Raw genomic sequence first — 10,722 nt, 5'->3', positions numbered from 1 at the left:
GAAGCAGTGTTCCATGACGGACAGCAGGCAGTTGCCGTCGGGCGGCAGGTAGACGCGCACACGTCGGGCGACTTGTTGACGACCGTGTCGAGGAAGCCCGGGTCCTGGTGGGTGAAGCCGTTGTGGTCCTGGCGCCAGACGACGGCCGTCAGGAGAATGTTGAGCGAGGCGACCTTGTGGCGCCACTCGACCTCGAGGCACTTTTCGAGCCACTTGCAGTGCTGGTTGACCATGGAGCTGACAATGGGGATGAAGGGCTCGTACGAGTTGAGCATGCCGTGGCGGCCCGTGAGGATGTAGCCCTCGAGCCAGCCCTCGCACGTGTGCTCCGACAGCATCTCCATGACGCGGCCCTCCATGGCGAGGTTGCCGCCGTTGGCGTCCTCGTCAAAGTACTCGCCGAGCCAGACCTTGGGCGCCGCCTCGTACACCTTGCCGAGCTTGTTCGACTCGGTCTCGTCGGGGCCGAAGAGGCGGAACGAGTGCGGGTTCATGGCGACGACGTCGCGCAGGTAGCCCGCCATGTTGCTCATGCTCGCGGCCGTCGTCGCCGCCGACTTGTCGACGGCGAGGGCGTACTTTTTAAAGTCGGGCAGCCGCAGCGGCTTGCGCAGCAGGCCGCCGTTGGCGACGGGGTTGGCGCTCATGCGGCGGTTGCCCTTGGGCGCCAGCGCCGCCTTGAGCTCGGGCAGGATGCGGCCGTCCTTGAAGAGGCGGTCGGGCTCGTAGCTCTTCATCCACTTCTCGAGGATCTGCAGGTGGTCCGGGTTGGTGGCGACGTCGGTGATGGGCACCTGGTGGGCGCGCCAGTAGCCCTCGAGGAAGTTGTCGCCAATCTTGCGCGGGCCGGTCCAGCCCTTGGGGCTGCGCAGGATGATCATGGGCCAGCGCGGGCGGAAGGCCTTGCCCGAGTCGCGGGCCTGCTTCTGGAAGCGGCGGATCTCGTCGACGCAGTGCTCGAGCGTCGCGGCCATGGCCTGGTGCATCGTGTCGACGTCGTCGCCCTCGACAAAGTACGGCTGCCAGCCGTAGCCGAGGAACAGGTTCTCGAGCTCCTTGTGCGTGATGCGCGCCAGCAGCGTCGGGTTGTTGATCTTGTAGCCGTTGAGGTGCAGCACGGGCAGCACGGCGCCGTCGACCTTGGGGTTGAGGAACTTGGTGCTGTGCCACGACGTGGCCATGGGGCCCGTCTCGGCCTCGCCGTCGCCGACCATGGTCAGCGCGATGAGGTCCGGGTGGTCAAAGACGGCGCCGAAGGCGTGGCTGATGGCGTAGCCGAGCTCGCCGCCCTCGTGCAGCGACCCGGGCGTCTCGGGCGTCGCGTGCGAGCCGATGCCGCCGGGGAACGAGAACTGCTTGAAGAAGCGCTGCAGGCCCTCGGCGTCCTCGGAGCAGTCGTGGTACACCTCCGAGTAGACGCCCTCGAGGTACGACTGCGACAGCACGGCCGGCGCGCCGTGGCCGGGGCCCGAGATGAAGACGGCGTCGAGGTCGTGCTTGTTGATGAGCCGGTTGAAGTGCATCCACGTGAAGATCTGGCCCGGCGCCGAGCCAAAGTGGCCCAGCAGCCGCAGCTTCAGGTGGTCCTTGGTCAGCGGCTCCTTGAGCAGCGGGTTCTCGCGCAGGTAGATCATGCCGAGCGACAGGTACAGGCTGGCCTTGAACCAGTCGTTGTAGGCTGCGAGGTCCGACTGGGAGAGGGGCTCGCCCTTGACCGTCGACCGCGCGGGGCCGTAGGGCGAGATGGACTCCTCGGTGGAGGCGCCATTGGTTTTTGAGTCGGCCATGGCTGACCTCGGGGATGGATTGGGTTGTGGTTATTCAGATAAGGGAAAGGGGGGGGAGAGGTGTGTACGTGTACACCAAGTGGTGATGGACGATGGAGGAAAGGAGGGTGAAACACTTGGGGAGGCCAACGTTGGAGGAGGGGCCCCTTTATATACGAGCACAAAAGACACGTCCCCAAGGTTCGACGATCAGGCACGAAGCGAGAACGGCGGTATCTGGTGGCCGGGCCTTGAGGAGTGGTTGGTTGGCTACAGAGCCCACGGCCAGGATCCATTCCATGACGATGATGATCCTGGATAGCTCGAAGGCCATGTGGTGGAGGCGATTCCTGGGCCGCACCACAAGCAGTTAACGTGATTGACCAAGGCCCTACTACGAGATATCGCCATGCGTGTGAGCAGACTGCTCGCGGTGACGGCCGGAAAGGACCCAGGAACACGACGGACCCTACTTGGCAAAAAAATAGCCAAGGGGACCAGGGAGAGGGGCAGCGGCCCGATGGCCTGCGCTGGCGGAAGATCCGAACCAATCGACGCCATCAAGGCCAGCCATTGTTGGATCATGTCTACGCGGAAGAGGGGGCGCGCCGTCACTGTCAAGCAGAGCGGCCGGCCGCAAGCTCCATGGTGCTGATCTATTGTGGGAAGAAGCTCTTGGGCGCAAGAAGGAGGGGGAGCTTCAAGCTGTCAAACGGGCTGCCGACAGGGATCCGGCCGAGACCAAAGCAGCCCTGCCTAGTCTGAGAGCGCCGCCTTCCACAGACAATCGGCCGGAGTGAGCTGATGGGGGGAGCGAGGGAGGGAGGGCCTGGTTGCATGAGATGCAGGACGCGCAGGACGTGCAGGACAGGAAGTGTGTCGTCGTCAACAGGAGACGTGATGGGTGGAGGCTTGAGGGATCAGCTCATGATCTGATATCTCGACTGTCGGTAAAAAAAAAAGTGGTCTGACACTTCGAGCTTCCCACCCCTTTTGCCCTGCACAAATGCCTCTCTTTCTCGCGACACACGCCAATCTTTTTGGTAGACAGACTTTCTCGCGCATTTCTTTTGCTGTTGTGTTCGCTTTCGCTCCTGACGTTCCCATTCTTCTGCCTCTGATTCTGCCGCTGCTGTTCTTGTCGTCATCGATGGAGAGGGTTGTCGAGTCGGCCCAAACTCTGTCGGCCGTCACTAGCGACACTACAAGCCCGAACATCCGTTTCCGGGTGCGCCTATCGGACAACGCGGACCTCGATTGTTTGCAGAGAGCGCAGCACCTTGATGAGGGGGTTTGCTCGTCTCGTATTTTGCTTTACTATCCCGAAGGAAGACGATGTAGACCCATAAGGGCACTTGTCTTCCGTGAAGCGACAACCCTCTCAAAGTCTTGGGCCATGTGGAATGAATGAATGCATGCGATGGGATGCGGGGCAGAGTTGCAAGCCTACGATGAATGTCTCACCTTTCTTCTTCTGTCTGGGCCCCAGGCTGGGCCTGGCATGCATCTCGTGCTCTACCATGACGACTTGGCTTGACAGATCTCCATGATGTACTCCCCTCGGATACGAAGCCGATGCTTGGTGGAGCTTCCCGTTGAAGGTCACCGGAATCCGAACTCTTCGGTCTCTCGGAGACGGCCTTTCACATGCCTCCGCCCCCCTGGCCTGTGATGTGGCCTGTGATGCGTGAAGATGACTATTAATGCTGACGTGCCCCTCCCTCCCTCCTTCTGCTCTGGCTGACTGATGCCTTTATGGCACACTGATGTGGAAGCCAACTTGAGGTCATGCCCAAGCTCCAAGCTCCAAGCTCCCCGCATTCAGCTCCCAAGCCAAGCGCCGAGCTCTGCAGGCCACTGCGGCACGCCAGAGTCAGACAGCTATCGTCGACGACGAGCCTATCAAACAGAGCTCGCTGGCCACGCACGACCTGCGATGACTTCGCCAGCCGAATGGCCTGGGCCCAGCTTCTCTATCTTCCTTCCTGCGTTGTTAGCTGCTGGCCCCTCCTCTGCGTCCCTCCAAGTCAGTCCTGGTCGGGTCGTTGGTTCGGCGCTTGCTTGAGTCGCGGGTGCTCCCCCGAGTCTATGCGTGCTCTTGCTCGAGTGAGTCGAGAGGGCGAGCCACGCCGACTCATTGAGACATGACTCTGGCATGGTCCAGTCGGCACACTTGACTTTTGGACGACGCGCCGTATTAAGCTTTGAGCCCGAACAGTTGAGGGGGCCACCAAGCACTGGACATCAGACGAGGCAGACCACCCCAGCCTCGACCTCAAAGGCTCAAGCGTTCTGCCCAAGCATGTCGTCAATCTCCCTTCCCGCATTCACCCACCCCTCTTCCTCCCCCATGTAGACTCACCGGTCGACCACGGAACCGAGCACATGAGCGCTCCATCTCACAAGGCCGTGAAGACCGTCAAGGCTAGAGGACCCCTCCACTACAGCCCAACTGCCCCGGCCAACAGCAGCCTCCTGCACAAAACAGCTGCTCCTAGTGACCCCCCCCCCCAAATTACCATATCACCCCCGACGTAGCATCGTCCACCGAGAACTGAACTCTGGTGCCCCGAGACAGCAAATCACATGGTCCAACCTGCTCATCATATCTGAAAGGCCCCCTCCCCTCCGAATGCTCCCCCCATCACGAACCAATCCCCGAAGCCTCGCGAGCAGGAGGGGTGGGTATACGTCACGCGCTGATCACCGGGATCTTCTCACAACCTTTCTACCCCTCATGCCCGAAAGGGCCCTTCTTCTTCTTCTTCTTCTTCTTTTCTTCGTATATAATTGAGCACTGACCCCGAAAAAGCGAATCCGCGCTTGGCCATCGGAGGGAACCTCATCATCTTTGACCCCGGAGAAACCACGTCGTCGAAATCTGCCCACAGCCAAGACGCGACAACGAAACCCTTCATCCCGCCATCTCCATCTCGAGTAAACACATAATAAGCCAGTACCACAAGCGGGAAGACTGCTTGGAAAACACACCCGGCGGACTCTCAGAGGCGAAAACAACTCCGCCCGACATGGCCTTCTCGCCCGCGTACCCCATCCACAAGCCATCTACGCCGCAGCCTCCGGCCCCGATCCCTATCCACGGCGGAGACGATGGCGAGAGCGACGTCTCGAGGGACTACTAGCCTCTTTGCCTCAAGGCCTTAAAAATGAATCATCGAAAATGGATGCATGCACGACATGACATGTATGGGGAGTTAAATTCTGAAGCGTGATATTGGGGCGGCGCGATCTGATATTTTGGGGAGCGGAAGCAGGCGAGGCGATGACAAGCACAGAGCAAACAGAGAACGAACATTTCTCGTATAACAGGAATCATGATGGACCGCTGCCCATCGATTCAACATAGATTTCACTCTTCACGCACTCTTTGCGAGTTGCTCAACACCGACAGGAATTATGAGGAATGACGAAGCGATCAATCAATACATACATGTTCACGTCACCTGGCACGCTGCCTTGCGAGTTGATGTAATTTTGAGGTCTTCTTACACTACCATGCCATGCCTGTCTTTGCGAAAAGAGAAGAACTCACTACGAGCAAGAGTGCCATCCCGTCCTTCCTTTCTGCAGCTCGTTCCCCATGTGCAGCAAATAATCGATGCGACGTCCGATGAACCATCCCTCGCGCAGTGTTGCCGGAAAAGAAAAAATCAAGAAACTCAATGCGGATCGAAACCCATCCGCGGGTATCGTCGAACGATGCACACCCAATGTATAGAAGCCGGGTTTGTCGTGCTCTGGTCGTCACATGGACGGAAAACCCCTCCTGAATCGAAGGCTTTCTTTCGGTCCGCGCAATCAAGATGACCCCCATAAGCAAGATTCAGAACGCAGAAGCAAATAATTACATCATCGCCAACATCCCCCGCATGCTCTCATTTCTGGAATGGTTGGTACAGCTGACGCGAGAGCGTCTGATCGGCGGCCTGCATAACAGTGTACGCGACCCAGTAGGCCATTTCAGGGCCAGTTCGGAAGAGTAGTTGCCAGTGGTGTCTGAACAGGGCACCGCTGCCGATGAGGCCGGGCCCGCGGCGAAGGCTCAAAGCTTTGAGGAGCAGGAGGTTGTACTCCACATCATCAATCCTATCAAAGAGTAAGCCCTGGCTGATGCGATACACCCACGAGAGAAAGGTGCGATGATCGACGGCGGTGCATCGAAATCGGTGCTCGGTCGTGCCGTGCGACTGAACCTGTCGGGCCCTCTTTGCAAGCTTCGAGGGCGAGGGCGGGCTGAGCAGCGCGTGCTTCACGACTCGACCGGGTTCTGCTCCGGGGCGTTCAGCATCATACATGGGCACACCACCATAAGAGCTTGTTACCTCGTCCGCGTCTAGTCCACCCGCCCTGGCGTCGGCGACGAGGCCGTCATCCTCAATCCCATCGGCATCACTTTCGTCGAAAGCCATTCCGTCGAGGTACGTCATGTGATCAAAGGGGAAGGAGCCAGCAATCTAGGCTGGACCACCCTTTGCCTGATAGGGCGGAGGTTGTTCATCGACGGGCGAGTTCTGATGAACGGCCGGCGGGAAGCTGTGTAGGCCGCTCGACTGCTCGGCCATCATGGCCGAGAATTCGCCTCCCGAGATGTCGCCGTCGCCGTTGGTGCGGTGACCCTCCACAGGCTGGCGCCGAGGGACATCAACGAGACTGCTGACCTCGTCAGCGCGGACGTAGCAGAGATAATAGGGGTCACCGCCGCCGTTCAGGAGCTTCAGCACATCTTCGGTGCTCGCGTACTCGGTGACAGTCTCGTCGTTGTACTTCCTCCAGATGCCCGCTTCAAAGTCACGAATGTACACCCAGTAGTGTCCGGCGTTGAGCTGGCCGCTGTGACAGATGACTGCATGGAGGAGATATTGATGTTCCCGCAGGTCTTTGAAAATATCTCCCAGACGGTCTAGGTGGGCCTTGGCCTTATCCGCAGCCATAACTTCGATCTGCTGTCTGCTAGGAGGCTCGTAGGGTTGCTCTTGCGTCGAGAGGGGTGAACGGACTTCGAGAGCATCGTCCTCGGGTGCCTTCTCGGCCGCATTGGGCTTGTACTCAAAAGGTTTGCATGGGAAGCTGAACGCAGGAGAAGGCTGGTTTGACAAGACCAGGGGGGAGCCCTCGGGCGCGTCGGAAAGAGTCTCCGTCGGGGGCGTGTCGAGTCCACGTTGGATGAAATGGCCGAGGAGGTCGCTGTTGTCAACCTTGGGCGCAGCGGGTAACTCACCAAGCTTGAGAATCCGCTTCTGGAGAGTCCAGCTGGCGCTCCGGTACTCGTAGAGTCGCGACCCAGGCACGGCGTCAACGAAACGGTCGAGATAGAGATCCTCGCTAACAATCACTGGATTACCGTTCTTCGTGCCGTTACTGCTGGTGCGCTGAATCATCACTTGCAAGATCGCGGGCGGCTTGACCGAGCAATCAATGCCACTGTATCGAGTGTAGCCGCTGTCTTCAACGTACTCGAGATCGAAGTTCCGACTGAGAGCATCGTTGATGTCACACGGCCCGCTTTGAGAAGGAAAGGCGCTAACGTAACGGTCGAACGTTACTTGGACTTGAGGCTCTTGCCCGTCTTTCTGGTTGCGAGTTTTGATCGAGATGTAAAAGATATCCATGATCAGGTCGAGCTGCATGCCATCTTCCGTAACACGGGTGTGCTTGATGGCGCCCTGAATTCTATCCAGCAAGCGACCCAAGACTTCTCCGACATCCTGTTGTTCAGTACCAGATGAGCGCTTCTGCGTCTCAAGAGCAGCAAGAACCCGTGCGTCGTTCATGGGATCGTCACTGTCAGCCACAGTGACAGCAGTGTCTTGGTTGCTCTGCAGGCGTCCAGCTTCGCCCTCAATGGAAGGTAGAACATCTCCTTCCATGGGACCGCCCACCTTGTCCGACTTGAGGTCAATATCCATAGCATCGCCGATCAGGGTCTTGCTGCTGCCGGTGCTAGCAGCATCAGAGACCGCGTCCACAGATACGTTGACCATGTCGATATCCTGTCCGTTGTGAGCGCCGTAGGCAGTTTCGGCATGTTCGACATGTTCGACGTGCTCAGTCTGTGTCTGAGGCGCATTCGGGGGAGGTCGGGCAGGGAGGGGGGGTGGCGCTGGAAATTGGACGCCCATGACATCGGGTAGAATCTTCGACTGGCTGGAGCCCTGGTCCTTCGAAGCACCCTCCGCAATCTCTTGAACTAGGAAGAGGGCAGCGTTGGCCAGGCGCTGTGCAGGTTTGACAGCGACTTGGTCGCTTGTGTACAGGCTGTTGAACAGCTTAGACAGTTCCTCGGCGCCTAGGGCGTGTCAGTCTTGGTCATAATGAACAGGGGTCATGGGGAAGCACGCACATGCGAAGGATACAACAGCATCAGGACGGGTCAGCGGCATGCGGTTGCTACCAATCCGACGTGCGGCGATGCTCTCATCGCTGAGGTCCAACTTGTGGTCGTCAAAGTTGAGGACTAGATCTCTCACCGGTTTGACAGTGTAGAGATATTGCAGGATGCTGTTCAAGTAACAAGTGTTGCCAATGTTCTTGAGGCCGACGGGTAGATCATAGCGCACAACAAGCGCTTGGGCAGCTGTAAGTTGGTTGTCTTGCGATAGCATGAGTTCCTGGGCAAATGCCGCGAGACGGTCGCTCTTTCTGTTCCGCGAGATTGTATCGAGAGCTTCAAGGCATTCATCCTTGATGTACTGGTTTCCAGGGTGGCTCTTGATCTGCATTTTAGGTTAGCCCTGTCTGTTGCCAAAATTGCATGATATGGCATAAACTCACCTTGGTGCTAACCATGGTCTCGATGAACTCGTCGTCATACTGTTCATTCGCTTCGAGCCACACAAAAGCGGTGTTGAGAGACATTGGGCCTTGCGCAGCCTCAATCAAGCGGTCACTCTTCCTCGAACGACCCAAAACCAAAAGGAACTCTTTGGCGAGACCTTCTTGTTCTGGATCTCTCTGGACCTTCTCCTTAAATTTGCTCACAATGACATGGTCGCCAACTGCTTGGATGTTGTCAAGGCCGAAAAAAGAAGCGGCCTGCCATACCATGGCTGTGTCATCGTTGTCCCCGTTTGCAATCACGGCTGCACCAGGGTGGTCGATCTTTGATTCCTCCACAGTCGCCTGAAGCATCAGTTCGTCATCTCCCAGGCGTTTCGCATTATTAGCGAGTGCATCAGTGAGGAGCTTGCGGTTGGTAGGCCATATCAGGCACTGGCGGTAGTACGCAAAGAGCGTCAGGCTCTTGTCAAAGTTGGGAAGGACTCCCAAGAGCGAGAATTCAGCATCGCGTGGGTTAATGCTCTGGACATGGAAAGACTTGTTCTGCGGCCAGTTGAAGCAATGGAGCGCTTTCTCTAGTCGGTCCATAGCTGAGTCATGATGTGGCGATGCAGGGCCTTGCTGGCCGAGGGCGATGATGCGGTTCTCAACTTCGAAGCGCATGTCTTCGACGAACGAGCGTAGCGTTCCAATCTGCGTGGGCGGGTTGGGCGGTTCGAGAGGCTCAGGGACGAAATAGTCCTCGTCAGCACCGTCGTTGTCAAGCGTCTGCTCCACGAAACCCAGTGCGTTAAAGAGGGGCCAAAGTTCTTCGCCGAAGGAAACTTGAAATCGCTTGTTACGCTTTGAAATCTTTCGACTCTGGGGATCGCTCAGTCGATTTTTCAGATACGTGTTGAGCAAGTGAAGACCGGACGAGAGCCATTCATCCTTAAAGTCGGCAAAGCGTTCGGGCTGCGTCTGCCGGGCTTCTTCCAGGCGTTTGCGGGCACCATCCATGTCTTGAAGTGTCTTGAGCCACTCAAGGTTGAGGCGAGGGAGATACGCTTCCACGGTCACTTGTAGGGAGCAGGAGGCGCCCGAACATTTATACTGTGACCGGCCGACCAGGGGAGACCGATGAGGGTCAGCCAGCTGCTCGCATTCCTTGGATGACCAAGTGCTCTCGTGAACGAGATGGTGCGCCAGGTCCTCGGCCTCGGGCGGACAATCGAGGCTACCAGTGTAGTGGGCAACTCCAGCATTGCAAAGGCCTTGAGCGCGGGACTCATCATAGACGACCTTGACAACAATGTGGTGATCGCAGCCCCGGCACAGAAGCGACAAGATAGTCGGATTCGCACCCTCGATGTTGCTCTGCTCTGGGAAGACCTTGAAGTCGTGCGAATGAGAGAACAGGTCAGGTTGCAGATAAGCAAGACGTTCATCCACGGAAAATTTCACAGAATTCTCGACTTCGTGTATGAGGCCGAAAAGGAGATCGTAGATCCATCGAGGGGCTGTTCGGCCACCCTCAGAGGAAGGCTGCATCGACATTTCGACGATCTGCAACTGTATCAGCTTGTTCTGCAGGGGGGGGAGATGCCAGGACAGAACCAGGCCGTGGTTACCTCTGAGCCCTAGAGTCTCTCGGATGGGCCGTGTACCCTGGTGTTCGTGTCGCAAATGTCTTGACCTTCTCAATCTGGTGGTTGAAGCCCTTGGAAGGTGGGTGGAAACGGACAAAAGCACAGAGGAGTGTCCCGAAGAAGGACCACGTTATTTTTGACCTGTTTTTTTATCGTGGAGTCGTGGAGCAAGGTGTAGGGCAACTCCCCTACCTTGGGAGAGGGAAACAGGTGACTCGCCCTGAGGTGGTCGTCGCCGCGGCGATGGCCAGAGTGCAAAACGACGCAGTAAACAGGCTCCGATATTGAGAAGCCGGAACAGCCTGCACAGGAACCCTCACGAAGCCGGCGAATGAGTAAACCTTTCACGGCCCTAATTTCGCAGAAGCCGAAAGGCAGCTCGACTGGTTGTTATTGCGAATGTGAAGGGTGGCGTGATGTAGCGCGTGAGGCCGCAAGGTTGACACCTGGTTCTCTTACGCGCCGAGTATCAGAGACTGGATGATCACACCCGCAAACGCCGAGGAGGTATGGTAGACTCGCAGAGGGCA

General features: G+C 57.7%; 3 protein-coding genes across 3 annotated transcripts in view; 1 reads left to right on the top strand and 2 right to left on the bottom strand.

The window, feature by feature from the left end:
- VDAG_02257 (xylulose-5-phosphate phosphoketolase) overlaps window positions 1–1,858 on the bottom strand; it is a 2,620-nt gene extending 762 nt beyond the window's left edge. Inside the window, exon 1 of the mRNA XM_009658286.1 lies at window positions 61–1,858. Within this exon, the coding sequence (XP_009656581.1) occupies window positions 61–1,787 (1,727 nt within the window). The 5' untranslated portion in view covers window positions 1,788–1,858. The remainder of the gene's footprint in view (window positions 1–60) is intronic.
- Window positions 1,859–3,719: 1,861 nt separating this feature from the next.
- VDAG_02256 (uncharacterized protein) lies at window positions 3,720–4,909 on the top strand (the record flags this gene model as incomplete). Its single annotated transcript, XM_009658285.1, has 2 exons — window positions 3,720–3,872; window positions 4,658–4,909. The coding sequence occupies 2 exons, from the start codon at window positions 3,720–3,722 to the stop codon at window positions 4,907–4,909; spliced, it is 405 nt and encodes a 134-aa protein (XP_009656580.1).
- Window positions 4,910–5,662: 753 nt separating this feature from the next.
- On the bottom strand, window positions 5,663–10,100 carry VDAG_02255 (uncharacterized protein; the record flags this gene model as incomplete). The annotated part of the gene is made up of 4 exons (XM_009658284.1): window positions 5,663–6,054; window positions 6,253–8,073; window positions 8,128–8,500; window positions 8,559–10,100. 4 exons carry the CDS (start codon window positions 10,098–10,100, stop codon window positions 5,663–5,665), a joined length of 4,128 nt encoding a protein of 1,375 aa, XP_009656579.1.
- Window positions 10,101–10,722: the final 622 nt, after the last annotated feature.

The sequence above is a fragment of the Verticillium dahliae genome, genomic scaffold (assembly GCF_000150675.1).
Source record: "Verticillium dahliae VdLs.17 supercont1.3 genomic scaffold, whole genome shotgun sequence".
In the NCBI taxonomy this organism is placed as follows: domain Eukaryota; kingdom Fungi; phylum Ascomycota; class Sordariomycetes; order Glomerellales; family Plectosphaerellaceae; genus Verticillium; species Verticillium dahliae.
Note: the sequence above shows the minus strand (reverse complement) of the source record. Positions and strands in the feature narration are given on the sequence as shown.